The 22,357-nt window shown below is 44.0% G+C and overlaps 1 protein-coding gene across 2 annotated transcripts in view; it reads left to right on the top strand.

Moving 5' to 3' along the window:
- The first annotated feature begins 9,846 nt into the window (after positions 1-9,846).
- Positions 9,847-22,357, top strand: part of LOC123034280 (inter-alpha-trypsin inhibitor heavy chain H4-like) — a 34,577-nt gene continuing 22,066 nt past the window's right edge. For both annotated transcript variants that reach the window (XM_044451526.1, XM_044451525.1), the window contains exons 1-8: positions 9,847-9,878; positions 9,970-10,060; positions 13,528-13,688; positions 15,646-15,750; positions 17,359-17,521; positions 17,628-17,738; positions 17,841-17,966; positions 20,608-20,724. In XM_044451526.1, the coding sequence (XP_044307461.1) occupies positions 9,862-9,878; positions 9,970-10,060; positions 13,528-13,688; positions 15,646-15,750; positions 17,359-17,521; positions 17,628-17,738; positions 17,841-17,966; positions 20,608-20,724 (891 nt within the window). In that variant the 5' untranslated portion in view covers positions 9,847-9,861. The remainder of the gene's footprint in view (positions 9,879-9,969; positions 10,061-13,527; positions 13,689-15,645; positions 15,751-17,358; positions 17,522-17,627; positions 17,739-17,840; positions 17,967-20,607; positions 20,725-22,357) is intronic.

Here is a 22,357-nt window from a genome sequence, read left to right as displayed (position 1 = left end):
TGACAGAAGCATAAGTGGCCATTAGCTGTATGCCTATAGCTTAAGCTGGCATTTAATGACAACAACTACACTTCGGGGTAATAACATACAGCCAGTCCCCAGAGATTAAGTGGTGATGGCAAGTTATATCTTGCAGCTCTTCTCTCCGCAAAGCTCTGTGAAGAACATGCGTATCATCTCTGGAGCAGTGGAAAAAGAAGATTTGGATTCTTGCAATGATGAATAAAATAACTTATAAGTTGCCATGGGATGGAGCCAGGAACTCCATCTAGATTTTCCCCAAAAGTAGGATACTTTTTATGAATTAATGGAATAGACTTGGGACAAGTCTCCTGAAACCATACAATATGTCTGTTAACTTGAAATATCATAATTGCATTGAATTACTGCATTTGGAAACAAGATTGAAATATGTGTAGATCCATTTGAAACTAGCCTAAGCAGGCGCGATGGGTTTCTTGGTCTCGCTGGCTTACGGTACCGGCAGGCCACTAAAGGTTGCTGACGTCAGTGGTGGCAGTGGAATACTGCCCATACACATTGGACACCACCCATGCATATATGCACCCATACTCAAGAAACAGGAGCAAGAAAGCAACCAAGAAAAAATTAAAGGTTAAACCTGTAAAAACCATTGAAGTGACTGGACAAAGCTGTGCTTTTGCCAGGTTCCTAAAGCTGGAGTCAGGCCAAATATCTTTTGAGATGGAGTGAGGGGACATCCCTAAACAAGGTGACCCTCCCTTGCCGTTCCTCCAATGGAAGGGCTGCAGTAGCGCAGGAACATAAAGCTTGCAACAGAAAACCTGGGAAGAACGTGGAAGAAATAAGCATTGCCTGCAAGTAAGTTCCATTGAACCTGAAGGGGCTTACAATTCAATCCATGTGTCTAGGACTGCACTGTTAAATCCTAAACCAGAGGACCATAAGTGGAAGCCTCTGCATTAGGTGCTTCATGCCTCTTTGTGTTCAGATACATGCCTTCAGAGGCATGAAGCACCTAATGCAGAGGCTTCCACCTGGGGAAGCGTGAGGAGCAACCACAGCACCCACCGAAGTGCTCACCGAGAAGATGCTGTGCTTGTCGTGGGGGTGCCAGCATTTGTATGCAGGCAGACCAGCTCATGGTGCCTCCTGCGAACTTGACGGAATGATGCAGAGATGCAGCACTGCGTTGCCGCCACCACAAAGCATGTCTCCTGCCCCTCTTGGCCACGATGCCATATTGGCAGCCAGCAGATGCACCCACCGCTCAACCACTTCTTGGGAGTAGTGGCTCGAAGTGCATGTGTGCACCTTTGCACACCCAGGCTGCTCCTCTACGAAAGATAGAAATGCCCCTCACCCACGTGGCAGTCTTTGACACTTGCTGTGCAGAAAATCTGCAGGTGGAAACTAGTTTCTGGACAAAGATTGCACTTCCTCTTGTAGAAGACTTAAGAGTCATTGGAAGAGCAACTCGGATCCCGGTTCTATGGCTGCCACAAATATGGAGTCCTGCCCCATCCTGCTCACAGCCAGCATGGAAAGCACTGAGGCCTCAGGGTTTGGGAGAGGCACAGTAGGGTGGGGAGGGGAGGAATCTGGGGCTTACGGGGATTCCTATCTGCACCCTAGCCTCAGCAGCAAAAAAGCTCACCACATGCTGGGTGATGGATACACCCAAGCATCCAAGTTCAGAGGCCTAGGGTTAGACAAGAGGGTGTTGGGCAGTGCCTTTACTCCAAAATATCATTAATTTCATCTTGACTAATGTTACTGTTGCTGCATTGAATGATCTCTCTCTTCCTCTCCCCCCACTCTTGGTCTCTCATATCTCAGATATTTTGTGTATTATTTTGCACCCAGAGAAATGCCAGTATTTCCCCAAAATGTCATCTTTGTCATAGATAAGAGCTGGTGCATGCATGACCAGAAAATTCAACAGATAATTTCCTTGGAAATACAGAATCATTTGTATTGTATTCTTGAGTGTCTGGGCTCATTTCAACATCTGCAAATTATGTTTTAAATTCTATTGAGAATCATAGTATTTTTCTTTAAAATGTTACCTAATGCTGAGGTGTTGAAACGGGTTTTCAGGCTAAACTGGGCTCACCTTGGTGTGAGAGAAGTTCCTGGTTTAGGAGGGAAGAGAAAAGGCCTAGAAGCAGGAGGGTGAGGCCAGAGTGGAACAGAGCTGGGCCAAAATGCTTTGTTAGCAGCCAATTAATAAACAGGTGTTCATGTTGCCAGGCCATGGATTAAGGGCACCCAAAGATTTGGGTTACACCAATCTGGCTCTCTGGGGTTCCCCAGAGGCTTAGGCCCCACAGCCTCTTTCCTCCCACCTCCAACTGTTTGGTAGCTTCCCAGGCTTTCCCTACTTCCAAAAGCCTGAATCACCTCTCCTCAGGCTTAGTTACTGTCAGTAACTAACCTACCTCACAGAAGTTTTGTGGTAATAAAATGGAGAGGAGGAAGGTCCTTTACTTTCGGTTCACTGGAAGTGAACAGGAGAGCCAGTGCAGCACAGTGGTTGAGAGCACAGGTCTGGGCCTCAGGCGACCTGGGTTCTAGTCACTGCTTAGCCATGGAGCCCACTGGGTGTCTTTGGGCCACTCACAGACTCTCAGCTCAATTGACCTCTCAGGGTTCTTGTTGTGGGGATAAGTGTCAGGATCAGGGCCTGAGTGACCCTCAGAACCAGGAGCACCCTTGCAGGCTCTTGCAGAGAGCAATTGAAGAGCAATTGAGCAGTGCAGCTGGAGGTCCTGCAGACCAGCACAAAAGGCTCCCTGGCACTGCAGTTCTTTGCTGCAGCACCACAAGTAATCTTTAGGACTCTCTTGTGCTCTGGCCTCTACTTCACCACACCTCGAACCTCATTCCTGCCTTGCTCCAGTCTGCTCCTGCTTGCTCCAGTTTTTCCTGCCTTGCTTGGTTAGTCCTTGCCTTGCTCCAGTCTGTTTCTGCCTTGCTCCTGCATATGCCAGTCTGCCCTTGCCCCCATCTTGTGTGTTCTTTCTTGCTCCAAGTTGTTCCTGCCTGCTCCAGCCCACTCTTGTCTGGACCACCCTTACATGACTGTTTCCCTGGCACCAGACCACTGGACTGTTCCTGGACCATGCTTCCTCTCTTGCCTGTGTAAATATTGGACTTCCTGCTGTCTTGGCCCTGATCCTGGGCTGCTGACCACACCACCAGCCTCTAGCCCTACGAAGCTGCAGGATCTGGTCTCACACCTGCACCCTGGTCCCAGCGTTCTGCCTGTCCCAGTCACCGCCCACATCCCGGCCCTTACAGCGAGACTGAGAACAGCAGGAGAATGATGTAAGCTGCCTTGAGATCTTAAAAAAAGAAAAAGGCAGGCTATAAATCTAATCATAAAAATATATAATGTCAGAAATTAATTAATAAATGGAGAGGTCCAGGTCCTCTTAAGGAGACCACAACATGGCTGTTCCATTGGCTGTCCCACCCAGTTGCTGGATGATCTCAAATTTCTGGACAATTTGCCTACTTCTGGGTGAGGTAGATGGTGGTGGACCAGCTCTTCTGGGATAGTCTTGATATTCTTGGATCCCTTCAGTAGGTTGCAAACCCGGTTCATAAGACAAGCTGCTTTGGTCATAATAGCAGATGACTTTCACAGGGTGGGAAAAGAGGAAGGTCTCTCTGTTCATTCTCTTGAGCCTCTCAACAGTGGCTGGTACGTACAAAGAGTCATGGTATCCAGTTCTCTTCAATTGGCACCCTCCTGGTATTTGGGGCTGCAACTCCTGCACTATGTTGGACCTATGCTGGCTAACACCAATCGGAGCTGAGGCCTGGTGATAAACCTCTTGGACACCTAACAGTGTTCAGCGTGGTTGGCATTGTTTTGAAGTGGTTTCATCTGTTCAGAAGGCACCCTTCCTCCTATATTTTTTAACATTTACATCAGGATGGGCAACTCATAGGCCTTCAGGTACTTTTGTGTCCAAGTCCCATGATTCCTTGCCCAGGCCAAAGCACCTACAAGGCCAAAGGTGACTCTCCTCTGGTCTACATGAAGTCACTGGTCAGACAATCTGCAGATCAGTAGAACAGGATGCTGATGATAGTGAGTTACATCTCTCCTTTCCCTCCAGTTCTTATGAAACCGTGACGTCCTTGAACCACACACTGGAACAGAGGCAGGATGGCTGCCAAGTTCAATCTGCATAAGGGGGAGGTCAGGGAATCTCAGGCACACAAGAAACACTAGAACACTGTGTTTCTTCTGTTAGAGTTATGTGGTCAGATGTGGCTTGGCTTGAATTAAAATCTGAGTACATGACCATAGGCTAGTAGCCAAAATGATAACTGGTTGGGAAGGCCTGACCACGATTACCTTATGTAGTTGAGGACTACAGTGCAGTGGCAACAACCAGATGTTTTGGACCACAGCTCCAGAATCCCAGACCAAGGAACCAGGTTGTCTTCTTCTGATGTAGGTACAGGACACCCTTGAACAGGAGACATGAAAGCCATCATGCTTGGCTGGGGGTCCAGTTTCTGGAAGACAAACAAAAGCTAAATAGGAAGCCCATTGTTGCTAATCTCTGTGAGCTGATTAGTGGGAGCAACTATGAATTCAAATGGCTGGAATGAAGATTCCCAGAATAGTATTAGAAATTTAGTATTAGTGGTAGAAGCCTCACATCTTCCAGTTCCTTCTACATCATCTGTCCAATTTCCAGGCTGTGTGCATGTTTACGCACAATTGGTGTAATTTAACAACATGATGTGAAGGTTCCCAGTTCAAATCTTTGCATAAACATTCACACATGTACACACACACAGGTAGCCAGGAAAAAGCATAGAAAAACAATTATTTGGGAAAGAATACCAAATGTGTATTACCAAAGAATGACACTTAATCTGAAACAGGCATTCCATAGTGCATACATGGAAACCTACTTTCTATTCAGGTTCAGAAGTAATTCTATGTGGAATGAATACACAGAATTTTCCAGAATGCTGAAGTGAAATAAACTCTGTTGATGAGGAACCAATAGGCCAGCTGTGTATCTATTTGCAAGAGACAAAAATGTATTTATTTATTTATTATTTATTTAAAGTTTTTGTATGCCGTCCCCTTGCTATATAGCCTCGGGACGGCTCACAGAACATTTACAAATGTAAATGTATATTGGATATTTACTGATCATTCTTGTGGAAAACATGATTGTAAACTAACAACAGTTCAGTATAAAATTTATATTTGGCAGAATATAGCTGTATTTCTCTTAAAACTAACTGCAGTCCTGCACACAATTGGTCTGTCCCACTGACAAGCTGACCTGGGAAGAGGATTGCAGCTTGTTTTCCTAGCAGACATCAGTTACTTTGCCAATAGAGTTCCCTGGGAATAAAAATGCCAATAGAGTTCCCTGGAATTCAGGATAGAAAATCATGACAGAAAAAAGGAGATACACAGCACATAGTTAAAAATACAGTTCCATGGGGTGGAGTGAGGGCCTCCCATCTGAATGGCTTCAAAGGGAAGTGGACCATCATGGTCTCCAATTCCCTTTGGTGCTATCGCTGGCTACTCGTCCTGATGGGTATGTGCCACCTTCAGTGTCAGAGGCAGTATGCGAATGTACAGGAGTTGCCAGGGTACATGGGCAGGATGGCGCTATCGGACTCGTATGTTGCCTCTGAAGAGAAGGCTGAACTAGATTGTCCTTAATCTGAACCATCACAGCTATTCTTATGTTCAAACTGTGCTTTCAGGTAGCTGTTCTTCCCTTTGGGGACAGGATGGGGGTAAAAATCAGGCCATGAATGGGGATGATGAGGGTTAGTCCAACACATCCAAAGGACCTCAAGTTGGGGGTGGCATGCATCAGATCAGGTTGGAGCATGAAGGATCTGCTCTTCCGGTGTCCTTCTCCCTTCACTCCCCCCACTTTTTTTTGTCCTTTCAGACAAGACCAGAAAGTTTATAGAACAGCGGCAGCTGGTGAAACAGTTTCCTGCGGGAAGGTGATGAGATCTGTCTGAAGAACAACACTTCTTATCATCAAAGGCCTTGCTGTGTAAATTGTCTGTCCGTGTTTTGTATTAACTATTCAAACAGTTTGTTTCCATTGTAATGTTGGTTTTTATTGTCTGAAACTTGTCAAAGTAAGAATTTAAAGTCTGATGCTTCCTAAAATACTTTAAATGAGGCAGATAAATATGAAAGCAAATTTTTTGCTAGCTTGAAAACAGAGGCAAAGTAAAAGATCCTATGTATTTTCTGTCCAATATGATGCATGGCCAGTAAAAAAAGATTTCTGAAAACTTCTATGACCTTTGTTGGGAAAGTCCAAATAAATCCTCAGATAAAAAGACATGCTTTTGGTGTGTCTAATATAAAATTGGGTAACAGAGCCCTTTCTTCTCTCCACTCAAAGGGACTAGAACTTTTTGCCCAGCTCCATGCACCTGGGAAAAGCAGAGAGACCCTGGTGCTCCATTTTCATGCATTTTCTTGCAGAGTAAATCAGGTTCTATATGTTAAAATATGGAGGACCTCACCTGTCCTCTCCCTTTCCCCATCTGTAGGAGTTTTCCTTTCTAATTCTTTCTTCTCTGGGAAAAGAAAAACCAGCCCCAAGCATGCAAACAATCCTCCTGCTTTCAGGGAAGCTCCTAACCAAAACTGTGCTACAAGTCTCCGGGCAGCTGCGCTTCCTTTGCAATGTAAAAATATCTAGCCACTCATGCTTTGTTTTAAAACAGCTCAGCTTTGTCTTAAGGAATTTTGTATCTCTGATTGTAAAACACACATTTTAAACCTGTTAGATATCTGTAACTCCTGATTGTTTTATTTGTAATCTGTTACTCAAGGCTTCAATGGGTCATGATGTTTTTCCTGATGCCTACAATGATTTCTCAATGTTTCTGCATTATTCCCCATTGTCCTTGCCTTATCACCTATTCAGATGCTCATCACTGTCTTGAAACTATGTATGTGACCCACAACTTATATAAAAAACTCTGTCTATGTCCTGGAAGCTTGCAGTCAATTCATTATACTGACTGACAGCACTGTTGTTTTTTAGCCTGTCAGAGAGGGGTACCTGAGTGTTCTGCCAATAAACTGCTGAGACTGAACATAGCATCTTCCTGTGAATCCAGATGTACATTCCCCTGGTTCTGCTAATTGAGATTTCCAGACACCTTCTTGATAGGCCACTGACTATGTGCCTCTTAACAAGGTGGAAGAGCTTCCTAAGCTCCAATCTAAATGGCTACAGTAACACTATATGTTAACCAAAAGTGTGTTGAGTAGAATGAAAAGTATGCATATTCTTCACTGTGATTTGTTAAGCTGTTAACAGAAGATGGAGCTGTTGCATTGTGAGCTGCAAATAGTATATTTCTGAGGAGAGAACCTTACATGAGGGAAATTGATGACTGTGAGCAAGTGCCCCGGCTTTTCAAGCCCACAGTACTCCCAAATGTGTCCATTGGTATGTGCTTTAAGAAGCAGAAAACATGCAACCATCTTGGGCAAAGAAACACAGTGTCCCGAGGAGGACTTTAGAGTCTGGACTTCATGGTCCCACTGGGGGTGGGTGGAGGTTATCAGATGGCAATGTGTACTGTGCCACTGACTTCAAAATGTAAAATTCTACTGCCTTTGGAGGCCCTCTGCCCATTAAGAAAATACAGGCTGAATCAGAGCAACACCCCCCCAGAATTTGGTCCCACCACTGTCAAACAGACGTCCATGGGAAGCCTACACGCAGGCTGTGACTGCGATAACACCTTCTCACTCACATTGTCCAGCAACTGGTAGATGGAGCCACCATGACTGATAGCCATTGCAAGCCTTTTCCTCCGTGAATTTGTCTAATCCTCTTTGAAAGTCATCAGAGCTGGTGGCCATCTCTAGACCCTGTGCCAGCAGGGTCTGAAATAGTTGAGTAAAACATTTGTTTTAAGTGAAAGTCCGTCCTCCCACTCCAAATCGATTTTTCTCTGGACATCCAGAAGGTCAGTGGCCATGTGGGGAAAGAACAGTGCCAGAGGACATGAGCCTTGCTCAATGCTACTTGGACCCAGAAACTGCCTATCATGTCATTTATACAATCCATTTCTGTCCACTTTTCAATGGGGCATTTTGAAAGTGGCTTACAAAATGAAGCAAACAACAGCTAAAATCAAACCTACCCATGTCCCAAGTAAAAACAGCAGAGATAAGCAGAACGAAAAACAACCAGTAGAAATAAAAACACTTGTTTCTTGCAGTTACAGATAAACACAGATGAATAAAATGTCACCCTAAACTCCTACAAAAAAGTCATTCTGTCAAAAAACCCCAGCAACAGCCTGCCAAAGCCAGTTCCCAGTGCCAAGGCAGCCCAGGACTGGATCCAGATTTAAGCTTGATCACCTGCATTGTTGGAAATGGACTTCCCACTCCATTCGTCTCACAGTTTCAGTCCCCTGAAAACACTATTCAGAGAACCAGGAAGCCCTGTTGAATGGGGTGAGCTGGGGCATGCATGGGAATGGGGAGAAAATTCCCCAAAGTCACTCAGAGGGAACTTTCATGAAAGGATCCTTTTGTGGCAAGGAGGTCCTGGATCCAACCCCTGTATTTACTCACTGATCCAGTTCACATGTTCACAGTGGATGAAACAAGCCACTGTGCCTTGGGGCAGCTGCCATGTATTCCGGGTGGATTGACCCATTCTGGCATGGCTTGCTATGCCATCTGAACCCAGGCAACATGGCTTGTTCTGCGAGGGCAGCAACCCTCAAATAACCCAATAACAGCCCGTGGGTTATTTGAAGGTTGCTGTGCACACCAAATCAGGCAGGCTGCCTGTGTGTGGCTGACAAGGCAAGCCACAAGGAAGTCTGGCTAGCACACGTGGAAGCTGCAGTAAGCCATGGTGGCTTGTTTCAGCCACTGTGACCATACAAACTGGGCCACTATCATCACCCATCACTCACAGATAAGGCCACCAGGAAAGGGGCTCTCTTGGTGACCTGAATGGACTGGTGAGCTTGTATGGCATCCAACAGCCCTGACACACGATGTTTTCAGCCTAATTGGTTATTATAAGTTAAAATTAGAGATGTTGGGGAAGATTGCAACAAATGTCTGTCTGTCTGTCTATTTCACTTTTATACTGCCCAATAGTTGAGGCTCAATGAATCCAGTCCGTGGATTCCATAGTGGACTGGCTTTTTCTGAGTCACATGGATTCTGTGGAACTGAAAACAGGTCTTTCACTTTTTCAGGGAATCTGTACTAATTCACATTCTAGCTGATTTGCATTGACTAATGCACATTGGAACTATTGCGAATCAGTCAAGGAGAATGAAATTCTGGTAAAAAAGTATCTGATTCTGTCAAGGAGCAGATGATAGAACTAAAATCACCTGAAAATCCCCAAAGCACAGATGGAACTGATTTAACAAAATCTGTACATACCTAGGTAAAGCCAACATTTTGGGATTACAAGAAGCAAGTCAAGCTGTTATACAACTTGCAAGATCTCTTCAGAGACAGACAGGCACCCCATTGCCCTGCTGTTTTCGGTGATCATACGTCAGCGGGGGCACTCTCCTGCGACACTTGCTCTGAAGACTGGAGCTGGAGGAGAACTGTGTGTCCCCATTCTTCATGGGTGCTACACAACCCACTTAAAAAAACAAACAACCCCCACCCCCATATACTCTATGATTGACAATTTGCAGATTCATAGTACAGACCTCTTCTCAGAACAACACGTGTAAGAGGGTGTATCTTTTGTAACTATTTTTGGGGTATTGATGAAGAAACTGGAGATATTTGGGGTGGGGTACTGATTTTCCACTCATTTGCTCAACAAACGTGGGAAGGGGAAAATGTTCCATTTCAATGGGTAAATATTAGGCTTTCTGATTTTCCAAACCACTACAGCATTTGGTTGTTCATTAACTCATTCCAATAAATTGGTTCGCCTCTCTCTGTAGATTTTACACTTCCAAAATGGAAAGGCTGTTCTTTGTGGCGTGGCTGGTCTTTTCTTCACTGCAAGTATCAGCAGCTCCTGCTCTGACCAAGGTATTTGCCTTTGCCTTTGCTTTTGCCTTTTTGTCAAGCACATCTCATTTTTCTTTATAATATGGAGGAAATGTGCTTGCATTTGCAATATCCAGTCATTAGATAGAGCTGATTTTGATATGGGAATTTTCGGAACCAAACTACCTATAATGAAAAGTCTTCATTCTTGAAAGCTGAGCTGCAGAATTATGCTACTGAGCTGAAATTGCACTACTGCCATCAGTAGACTGATTCACCAGGACAATCAGATGACTAAGGAAGCTAATGAAGGCAACTTTGAGCTGAACATATGTTAACAGCCTGTAAAAAGAAAAAGATCTAATGTTTACTATAAGAGATCACACTTGTAGTTTTAGTGAGCAGGCCTCATATACATTCAGTAAATAAATAATCGTGTTTAGATTGTATATTTAAGTTTAGTTAAAACTGCTCTCACATCTTAAGTTTTGGTAGATAAGCAGATAAAATATGACTTTTATTATAGTCTGGGAAGAGGCATTGCTTGTTTGAATAGTAAAGGCTTTGCCATGTGAAAGATGCTAACTGTGTCCTGCAGTATCTCCAGAAGGGCAGGAAAGAATCCTGTCTGAGATTCTTGGATGCTGCTGTCAATCAGTGTCAAGAACAGTGAGTGTGATGATCCAGCGTGATAAACCAACAGAAGGCAGCTTCTGTGCCATGCAGACGTTATATGCAGCCAAATGTGAACTTGCCCACCCATGAGCGTGTCACAGCAAGCATGGAGAGGAAGGGCCCCTTTTCCAGAGAAGTGGTGTGCTCACGGCAGATTTCGCACTGTTCTTCAATGAGGTGGGGAACAGCTTTTTGAAGTGGGAAAAATTAGCTTGAGAACAATTATGGAGAGCAGAATGAACATTTAGAATGAAGAGTCTGAATCTGAAGCTTTACCTTAGGCTTTTTCTACATGAGTCATTTATTAGGAAGTTGTCATTCTGTACTCATGGTTGTTTATGGGTTATTTTGATAATGCTGAGATCCTCCATTTTCACATCCATGTCTGAACAGCATCCTTGGTGAGTTTTTTAAGAGCAGCGAAATTCTGGCATTTAATTATGAAAGCAAAAGGGAATGTGAATTCTTCTTGTGTGTTTGCACTACTCTGTGGTACCACAATGCCACCTAGAGGTTATGTAGCCAACAAGGAAATTCCCTTCATGTACAGCTTGGATCTCAATTCTGGGATCATACCAGGGGTAATGTGAGGAATCCATTTTGTGGGATGGAATCTGACAGATTCCTTCAGCTCAACTCTCCATACTCCGGCCTGCTTTCTCAAAGCTATGAGTCCAGCTTGGAGCCAAGCTTGCTGAGTATTCATGCGGGTGCCTGCCAGGAAGGGAGTCCACACAAACACCACACAAGCAGCTTCCTTCCCCACACATGACCTGTGGCCTTGGTTTGTGCTGCACATACATGTGGAATAAATAGAGTTGCTGGCTGCACAACTGGAGTCCTGTGGGCATCCACAGACTTCCTCTTAGGGGGTTCACTTCCTCAGCCAGGGCCAAGCATGAGAGAAGTCCGATGGGCAGAAGAGATCCAGATTCTGGGGAGGACTGTCACAATCCTAGATGAATCCAAAAGTAGATGCAGCAGATTGACAATCAATCAACAGCCTTGTCTAGAAAAGTCTTCAGCCTCTGACTACTCCAAAGAAAATGACAAACTTAAGGAAGAGAGACACGTAAGGGCACTGGGAAGAAGAAGTGAGGAAGAGGAATTATCACGGATATTCACAAACTAGCTAAGTTGGTGCTTGGGCTTGACTCCCCACAGCAACCTCCTCCATATAACGCCCGAGATTCCTCTCTAGAGCACCACCACTGGACTCAGAACCAGCAATTCGTATGGAAGATGCAGCTCCTACGAGGCAGCCAAGGGGAACCCAGGACAAGTCAGCATGGAAATCTTTGGGCGAGTAAGGCCCACAGGTAGTTCAAGTTGAATGGAGAGGATTCTGCCCCTGAAAAATGTGGACAAGGCAGCAGAACAGACTGGAGAACCTGCTAGGAAAGCATCACAAGTAGCAGAGTTGGAAGTCAAGGGGACCGCAGGCTGCTCTTGCTGCCGACAGTGAGCGTGACCATGCCAGGTGTTGCTGCGGCAGAACAGAGGAGCATCCTGAGCACCCAAACTTGAGGGCCAATACAGACTTTAAAACGGGCCAGTGGTTTTTGTGTTGGACTCAGAATGGAATAGAGAAAAGGATTCAAGAGCTTGACATGGGGGAGCAAAAGAGAACCTTGAGGGAATCTGTTGCTACTTGACTATGTTACAGGTAGCTGACTTAGCATTACAGAGCCATGCACATGGGAGAAAGGTGGAATTAAAAATCACATTTGCTTAGATTCTGTGAATTCTATTAATTAAACTGGCAATCATGCAATATTTTTATGTGCTATTTTACTAAGGCTGCTCTCCTAACCTGCACACACGGACCTCGCTGAACTTAATGATGGTCCTTTGGAACAGACATGAAGAAGATTGTGCTTTAATTGTGTCAACTCGTAAAACAGTCACCCTTGCTTTCCTAACCTTATTACAATTCCGCTTCATTGACATAAAAGTCAATTTAAACTACATCAAGTCTTTTAACACTGCTCCCTTCGTTAACATTTTTGCAAATCAACTTTTGACACTGACTACATTCGGATTTCAAATGGAAATCAACCTTCAGAGAAACATTTAAGGAAAACATGTGAACCACTCCCGTATCTGATACTTTTGGAGAGTCAGAGTCATCCTGAAACACTTATACAAAGTGACCCTTAGCAGGAACTTTCAGAGCATCAATTTTTTTTATATGTCTAAATGATCCATAACTGGTTGTTTGGTCCAAGAAAGTGTGTTCTTGGACCTTCGTGGTGTGTTAACTCAACCAAATGCTGCATGTAGTCAACATGAAAGATGCAGAAAGTTTTTTCAACCAAAGAAATTTTTACAAGTTCCTATTCATGTTCCAGTCCAAAACTAGCCTTTTCATTGTTCATTTTTCTAAAGTTCTGAGAATAATAATGTGCTTTTTCTGTTAGCTTGAGTTGCCCTATCTGTAAAAAGACAGTTGCTATTAATTGTTACTGCACTGCAATGACATATTTTGGTATGGTATTTCATTTGCTCCACATTTTTAAGTGAACTGACCAATTCACACTTCACATATCCATATGTGGATCAAAACACAGTTATCCTACAGGCTGTACATTTCTCTGAACTTTACAATGTGATTCTCAACTCAGAGGTCATAAAACAGGGAAAGCCTTGTGCTAAGATGTGCGTAATAATAAGTGCAAAATTGCTCCTATAAAAAATACACGTGGATAAGAATGGATGTCTGATAAAATATATGCAAAGATGGCATAGATCTGAAAAAGACTGGTTCACCCTTCTCTTGGTATGGCAGACCTTGTACTGAATTCCTAAAACCCTTTTCTCCTTCTCTTTCCCAGGGTGACACTGAAATCCTCAGCCTGCATGTGGACTCCAAAGTTACATCACGGTTTGCCCGAACAGTCATCACCAGCAGTGTTGTCAACAGAGCCGATGCATCCAGCCAGGTCTTTTTTGAAATACAAACACCCAAGACAGCCTTCATCACAAAATTCAGCATGTAAGCTCATCTTGTGGGATGTTTTTGAGTCTGGTCTGCACAATCAGAGCAAGATGATGCCCTTTGAATGACCCACTGAGATAAATTTATGGCCTTATGACTTTGCAGAAGTTGTCCCTTAGGTGGTCGCATTGCTGAGTTAAGAAGATAAAGTTGTCTATTGTAATAAAACCTAAAATATTGTTCTGCAGAATTTTACTTAAGAGTAGAATGCTCATTGACACTTGAGCTCCTTAAATAGTGGGTATGTCTTCTGACCAGATGGAGGGTGTCCTCTGTTCTGGGCAGGAACACATTCTCCTTAACAGAGCAGGGTCATGACTTCAGGTTCCTGTTGAGCCATCTGTGCCACGAGAGACTCCGCTGGTCTCCGTGGACTGGACTGCCTTCTACTTGCTTCCACTCATGGCCCAGCTACACCCTTTTCTGGACAGCAATAGTGCAATTTCAGTCATCTGTGTCCTGGTCACCTTCAGGTTAGATTACTGCAACATGCTATATGTGAGGCTCTCCTTGAAAACTTTTCTCAAGGTGCAGCTTGTACAAAATAACTGGGACCATATGCTCTGAACATGTAGCACCAACTCTGGCCCACTTCCATTGGCTGTCTGGACGCTTTTGAGACTCATTTAAGGTGCTGGTTGAAACCTCTAAAGCCTTACTTGGCTTAAGACTTCCATACCTGTCAAAACATCTCTCCCAGTGAAATCTACCTGGACACGATGGATGTCGTCTGAGGCCTTCCTCTGAGAACCACCTCTGAGGGATGTTCACTGGGTGGAAACAAGGAAGAGGCCTTTGTAGCAACATGCCTGCAGGACATACCAGGCTGGCCGCAGGCTAGTCACATCTCCAAAAGAATCGGAGCTGAGTCACAAAGGGGGGATTGCAAAATCCCTTGCTGCTCCAGACCCAAGCCTCCCGGGCAGCCCAGCTTCTCAGGAAAGACTGGGAACCACCAGAATGCAAATGTACCGATCAGCATCCACAGCAGGCATTTCAATTCAATGAAATGCAACCTGGTCACTGAGGGTTATAAAGGGAACTGTATCATGCATTCTAGTTGATTGTCCCTTTTGGTGTGATCGAACTACGTATTCTCGAGAATAACCCTTATTCTTGTTGTGTTGGATTGGGTGGAGTGTGCCAGGATCGGACCCTTTGTGTCCTTCATGACTGTGCAACAAACTCCTCACTGAGGACTGCTTGGCATCAGCTTTGCAAACTTTCCATTTCCAGAGTCTTTTCCATGCCTTAACGCTTTTAATAGCATTGCGGGGTAGAATATATGAGACATTCCAATTTACTGAATGTCTTGAACCTGTTTAATTCTTTAAATGGTTGTTACATCTATGGAATGTGCTCCCCAGAGAGGTCCGCCTGGCGCCATCGTTATTTGTTTTTCGGCGCCAGGTGAAGACCTTTTTATTTAAACGTCATTTTAATTGTTAACAATATTTACTTATTTATCTGGCCAGGGCGACTTCTTTTCTTTTATAACTTCTTTTATATCTTTTATATTTTTTATTTATTTTATATTGTTAATTTTAATTTTATATTGTTATTTTTGTATTGTATTGTATTTTATTGTGTTGTAAGCCGCCCCGAGGCTTCGGCAAGGGGCGGCATAGAAATGTTGTTATAATAATAATAATAATAATAATAATAATAATAATAATGTTTATGCTATTTTTATTGTATCTCCACTGTGTTTTTATCAGATTGTTGTTCACTTCCTCATGAGCTTTGGCTGTTGGGTGGTGCATAAATGAAGGAAATAAACAAACACCTTTTCTCCACAGCATAGTTAGGATCTGCTGTCATCCCGGGGAGCACATCGGGCTTTGTTCGCTTCCTGTTTGTGCAAATGATCATAGGGCTCAACCGCAGTTTTCCCTGCCTCTCAGGCCCTGTGTTTGCTCCCCCCCCTAACACATTTGAAATGTTGATTTTTAAGGACCATAGATGCAGAAACATATCCTGGAATAATCAAAGAGAAGCAAGCTGCACAAGACCAGTATGATGCTGCCATTTCACAAGGACAAAGCGCTGGACTGGTCAAGTAAGCAACACACTTTCGTGGACTAATTTTCTCCCTAGGTAGGGCCACACAGAAACTCAGTGGACAGAAGTGGGAAGCTGCTACACCTGGCCACATGATGAGGCCATCCATCTCCAAGCATCTTTGACATCATTGTCCAAAGCTCACATGTGCCAAGAAAAAGCAAAAAAGACCTACCATACAAGACTGCCAAGGAGAGTCATCAGATTCTATGATCTGAGTAAAATTTTCACCCCAGTGGTCAGGTCTATCTTGATTATTAAACCAAAAATATTCATTAAGTGTCCCCAGCACAAAATGGGTCAGAGCCAAAGATCCATTGCACGAGTGCTTTTTGGCCCACACAATTTTTGGATCTAATTCAGCATTCTGTGACTAAATCCTAATCCATTCCTTCTTCAGTTTGGGGGTCTCCAGGATGCTACAGATGTGACTCTCCTGGGAGGAATGAAAGCTGCACAGGGAGGCCTCATGTATTGTATGGATTTATCTATCCTGGCAACAGTAATTCCAGAAGGACACACTGCAGCTGCCAACATCCTTTCTCAGATATAACAATTAAAAGTACAGAAGTCAAGACCTGAGCATCTGTACTCCAGTTTCAACATAAGAAACTTATTGTAATTGGCCAGCAGTGTTGATATCCATGTTGACTGATCAGTTCTATCCTCATACAGTCCATTGTCCATTTTGCTTTTTGCCTATGACTGACTGGATCGTGTCCTTTTACCTAGAGTTAAAAAATAGTTGACCATGCCCTTGAAAGGACCCTTTCCCCCAGTCTGGTTCACTTATTTCAAGGTTGTCTTTTTTTGGTATTCGCTGTTTGAAGGACATTCCATTTCAAATCAGGGAAACTGTGGTTACCTTGGCTCACAAACTTAATCTATTCCAGGACTCTGGTAGTGACCCAAACTGGTTGTGAGCCAAGTCAAATTTCCCCATAAGGGTCAATGCAAATAAAGTTAATCTGTTCTGTAACTTTTTTTTTTAATTCACAAAAATTTGAAGCAAAGTGACAAAGAGCAACGAAGATCACGGCCATCTCCCCACCCACCCCGAGCGACCGTGTGGGGGAGTGGGGGGAGATGGGTGCGATCGGGGCATGCTGGGGGGGAAGACGGGTGCGATCACATGCATGCTCAGGCAGGGAACACAGGCAGGGAACACAGGTGCAATCGCAGCCATCTCCCCCCGCCCCACCCCAGCATGACTGCAGCCATCTCTCCCCCCTGCCCCCCAGCACAACCACAATTGCGCCCATGCAGGAAAGGTGGGCACACTTGCGATCGTCACCCGATGCGGAGTTTGCGACCTCTGGCAAAATTTTTATGAAATTTCTGTTCGCGATCCGATTTGGTTGTGAACTGAGGCGTTCGTGAGCCGAGGTACCACTGTATAAATCTGCAAAGAGAGATGCTGCTTTAGGTACATAATCTTCTTGAGATGTAGCTTACAGAATTAGAAAGCTGCACCAACACCATGAATGCCTTAGTGCAATATTTTGCAATGGGCTATGCTAGCACTTTGTGGAAAATATGGAGTTCATATATAAACTAATATGAAGATCAGATACTAGCTCAAATGACTTTTTTTTTAAATTTTCAGATCAAGTGGAAGAAACTCAGAGCAGTTTCAGGTTTCAGTTAATGTTGCAGCCGGTGGTAATGTGAGTTTTATGCTGGTCTATGAGGAGCTGCTAATACGGAAGCTGGGAAAGTATGAACTGATGTTTAAGGTGAAGCCCAAGCAGCTGGTTAATCAATTTCAGGTAAATGCTCGGAAGAGGATTTGGTCCGAAGTATCATGGCTTGCTGATATTACATTGCAGCCAGACTAGATGATGACCCTGTGCCATTTCCTTGAATTTTCTTCAGATTGATGTCGATATCTTTGAACCCCAAGGCATAAGTTTCATTAAAACTGAAAGCACTTTCATCACCAATGAACTGAGGAATGCCCTCGAAGAAAAGGTGGAGGAGACCAAGGTACACGAGATGGAACAAAACCTTTCCTATGCTTGAATGGACAATCATGCATTGTTCTCCTATGACAGTCTGACTGTTTCTGTTTCCATGTTTAATTTCCAGGCTCACATTTCATTTAAACCAACCATCACACAACAAAGGAGAAGTCCTGAACGGGAAGAAACTCTGCTCGATGGAGATTTTATCATACATTATGATGTTAAAAGGAGTGCTGCCGGAGATATACAGGTAAAAGCAGGCAATCCGCAAGGCACCATTTAACTAAATGCAAGACCAGCTTCAGAAAATAACCCTTTAGAACTGGTTTGGTCTCAGCCTCAGTCTGTCATCCTCAACCCTTTCATGAGCTCAGCATGCTGAAAGGTAAGATTATCCACTGGAAAGATGGCTTTTTAGTTCTTTGGAAAAGCCCCCGGTGTGTATTGCAACCTGTCAACCATGTTGATTTTTGGAAAGTCTAGACCAGGGGTCTCAAACTCAACTTCCCTGGGGGCCGCTGGAAGTAGAGTCTAGGTGAGGCCGGGCTGCATCAAGTGGTGGTGGGGGGCCGCTCATCCTGCGTCGCTCCCGGAGGCTCTGAAGGCCGCAGGGTCCCTCCCCCGTGCCCCACCCGGCCCGGCAATTGGCCCGCAGGCCGCGAGTTTGAGACCCCTGGTCTAGACCATTTCCCTAGTTCTTCAGTAAGGGAGATGATGGAAACCTTCCTTACAGAGATTGCTTAGAAGTTTTCTAGATGATGCTGTTAATCAGCTGTTAATTCATCTATTTCAGTTTTGTCACAGAATGGAGATCCATGCACTGCATGGGAAGCATTTCCTTTCCTGCTTTTCTCCCATACAACCTGCAGGGGGCACTGCATTGTAGAGAAACAGCACACCAACACTTGAGGGACCTGTACTTTCTTCTCATAGAAAGTGCTAGTTAGTCACAATAGTGAAATTGGGTTGGAAGGGAGAGCAACATCATCAAAAGAACCCATAAATAACTCTGAGTAGGACATGATGTTGTTATGGCTAGTTGCGAAGTTGCATCCGACCCATCGCAACCCCACGGACAACATTCCTCCAGGCCTTCCTGTCCTCCACCATCCCCCGGAGTCCACTTAAGCTCACACCAACTGCCTCAGTGACTCCATCCAGCCACCTCATCCTCTGCCGTCCCCTTCTTCTTTTGCCATCTATTGTTCCCAGCATCAGGCTCTTCTCCAGGGAGTCCCTCCTTCTCATTAGGTGGCCAAAGTATTTGAGTTTCATCTTCAGTATCTGCCTTCTAAAGAGCAGTCAGGGTTGATCTCCTATAGGACTGACCGGTTTGATCGCCCTGCAGTCCAAGGGACTTGCAGGAGTCTTCTGCAGCACCACAATTCCAAAGCCTCAATTCTTTGGCTCTCAGCCTTCCTTATGGTCCACCTTTCACAGCCATACATTGCAACTGGGAAAACCATACGCACTTTTGTTGGCAGGGTGATGTCTCTGCTTTTTAGTATGCTGTCTAGATTTGCCATAGCTTTCCTCCCCAGGAGCAATCGTCTTTTAATTTCTTGGCTGCAGTCCCCATCTGTGGTATCTTGGAGCCCAGGAAAATAGAATCTGTCACTACCTCCATTTCTTCCCCATCTATTTGCCAGGAAGTGAGAGGACCGGATGCCATGATCTTAGTTTTCTTGATGATGAGCACATGGTAAATGTAGAAAAGCTCGCAGTTACTTGCTTGTCTTTTACCCATTTTTAATGAGAACTGAGGAAATCCCTAAAATACTGAAAACTGCAAAGGAAAACAGTCAGTGTGCTATTGGATTGGAATTTGAGAGATCCAAGTTCTAGTCCCCACTTGGCCATGAAGCTCACTGGGTGACTCTCAGACTAACCCACCTTGCAGGGTTGTTGTGAGGATGAACTGGAGAGGATTATGTTAGTTGCCTTGGGTTCTTTACAGGAAAAAAAGAATATAACTATAATAAACAAACAATAAATAATCTCCATTAGAAAAGCAAATAGTAACTATTTCACCTTATTTGCTTTATTCAAGTAAATCATAATTTTCTCTAGAGGTATAAATTAATTACAGTTGCCTCTCCAGTAAAGCATGAATCCTTAGTTAAAATACTGATTTAATTGTCTTGACTTCAACAAAGTTGCTCAGACCTGTGCTGTTGGATTGGCCCTTGAAAATAAAAAACTGTTTCATACAAATTCAGTTTACTATAACACTTTATGTGCCCTCGCTGTGTTCAGTTCCACTATTTTATGGAACCATCTCCCCAAAGAGGTGCACCTGGTGCTGTCTCTGTATTCTTTCCAGTGCCAGGAAAAGCCCTTTTTATTTTCCCAATATTTTAATAGTTAAATTTTATACTGTGTATTAAGTTTTATATGATATCTTATGGATTGCTTGTTCCCCTTTAATTTGAGTTGTTGTGGTTGTGTTCTTTATGGACTATGTATGGGGTCTATGGACTCCCTGGAGAAGACCCTGATGCTGGGAACGATTCACAGCAAAAGGGGAAGGGGACGGCAGAGGATGAGGTGGCCAGATGGAGTCACTGGGGCAGTGGGTGTGGAGTTGGGTGGACTCTGGGGGATGGTGGAGGACAGGAGAGCCTGGAGGAATGTTGTCCATGGGGTCGTAGTGGGTCAGGCACAACTTTGCGACTAACAACATGAGGTCTTGGAGGCTTTTATTGATGGGGCTATATTTTTATATTTAAATAATGTGTTTATATGTAAATTTTAATTTTATTGTTAATTGTTTCAGAGAGCCATTTGTCTGATGAACAGTATAACAATTCTAAATAAATAAGATTTTATACCCTGTTGTACTGAAATATGTACATGCAATTCTTTAATATTGCTTTTTGTGTCTGTTTCAGATTGTTAATGGATATTTCGTACATTATTTTGTTCCCAGTAACATGCCACCAATTCCCAAAAATGTTATCTTTGTGATCGATAAAAGTGGATCTATGAGTGGCAAGAAAATGCAGCAGGTAATTTGTCTCAAAATGGTCCCTGTAGTTTTCTCATGGTTTTGTGCTGTGCTAGGCACATGCCCAGTTCTAATGGCAGCCACGGTGTAGCCTCTCCTCTTAAGGTATGGCTGTGGCCTGCTGTGTCTTCTAATGCCCTTGGTATCCTTCATCTAGTCCCAGGCTCAACTATCTGAGAAACTTGAGTATTGCGGGGAGGCGGGGGGGGGGGGTCCTCCTGGATTCTGCTTCCACCACAGATGCCCACCTTTCTATTTCTCCAATCCACTTTCTCATTGGCTTAGTACAAGCCACAGTTTTTGAGTGACCCAAAAGCAGTACTGCAGAACGGTTACAATCTGGGAAACATTCTTTGTTCTCTTTCTAGCACAACTGTCTTTTGCAGCATTTCAAGTCATATTCCAGGAAAAGCTAAATAACTTCCTTAAAAAAAAAGTTTGGGCCTCTGTGTGCACAAAGACTGGAGATGCAATCGTGGAATCACCTTTCAAAGGGACAAAAACCTTCAGGAGGCAAAAGGGCAAGAACTGTCAAAGCAGTGTATGGCACAAGTGACACACGCATCTGATGTAGATGACACAGCCACCCCCCACGGGAACCCAATCACGTCACCTGAGTCTGGCAGAGTTTCTGCAGGATGGCTTAATTTTCTCAAACAAACCAGTTGGAGAAGCCATGGCCTGTTTTAGGGTTGTCCTTTCCACCGTGGGTTGTTGTGGCCTTCAGTTCTCATGGAGCAGTTTTATCATGGGTTGCAGGCTGCTCCAACGGTAGTGGGTTATTTCAGTGTCAATTGATGCTTCACGTGGGTTGCTGGCAACAGAAAAGCTCACGCTTTTCATGACCTCACCAGTAAGTGCCCTTCTCCCAGTGCTGAAATGGCACTTTGGAAGTAATGGCACTCAATCCCTGATGATAACTCAATAATTTGGGTTGTTATTATTGTTGTTGTTTTTATGGCCTTTTTCAAGAGCACACTTACAACTATCTGATACCAGTACTTCCAAGGCAAGGTTACCAATTGGCCATGGGGCACCAAATTGTGAAGGACTGCAGGAAAAATTACAGCAAAAGAAAGGACCGTGCAAATGAGACACACCAAAAATGGAGGCAACCAAAGGAGCAAGGCAGGGAGCTCCTCCTCAGTAAGGCGGACCTCTTTGTTTTAAGTGTTCAACCAACACATCTTCATTTCCTCTGACTTTTCTACATTTTCCTGACCACCTGCTGCTCCAGAAAAGTGAAGTTTTAAGTCCTCCCAGCTTTTGAGCTACCTTTTGGAGCACTCACTGCTACCATTACTGTGGTCTCCTGGTAGTTCTAAAAAGAATGCAGACATATATTTCATTCCGTGAAAGAAATTAGGAGGGTGGGTACTCGGAGGAGGGCTTTCTCTGCGGTGGCGCCTAAGTTATGGAACGCGCTCCCCAGAGAAGTCCGCCTGGCGCCGTCGTTCTTTGTTTTTCGGCGCCAGGCGAAGACCTTTTAATTCAAGCGGCATTTTAACTGTTAATATTATTGGATTTTATCTGGCCAGGGCGGCTTATTTTATACTGTATTTTTGTATTTTTAATTTAATATTTATATTTTTGATTTATATTATAATTATTTTAACTTAGTGTTGTAAGCCGCC

This window comes from Varanus komodoensis, unplaced genomic scaffold, assembly GCF_004798865.1.
Source record: "Varanus komodoensis strain SLA01 unplaced genomic scaffold, ASM479886v1 scaffold6_2, whole genome shotgun sequence".
In the NCBI taxonomy this organism is placed as follows: Eukaryota; Metazoa; Chordata; class Lepidosauria; order Squamata; family Varanidae; genus Varanus; species Varanus komodoensis.
Note: the sequence above shows the minus strand (reverse complement) of the source record. Positions and strands in the feature narration are given on the sequence as shown.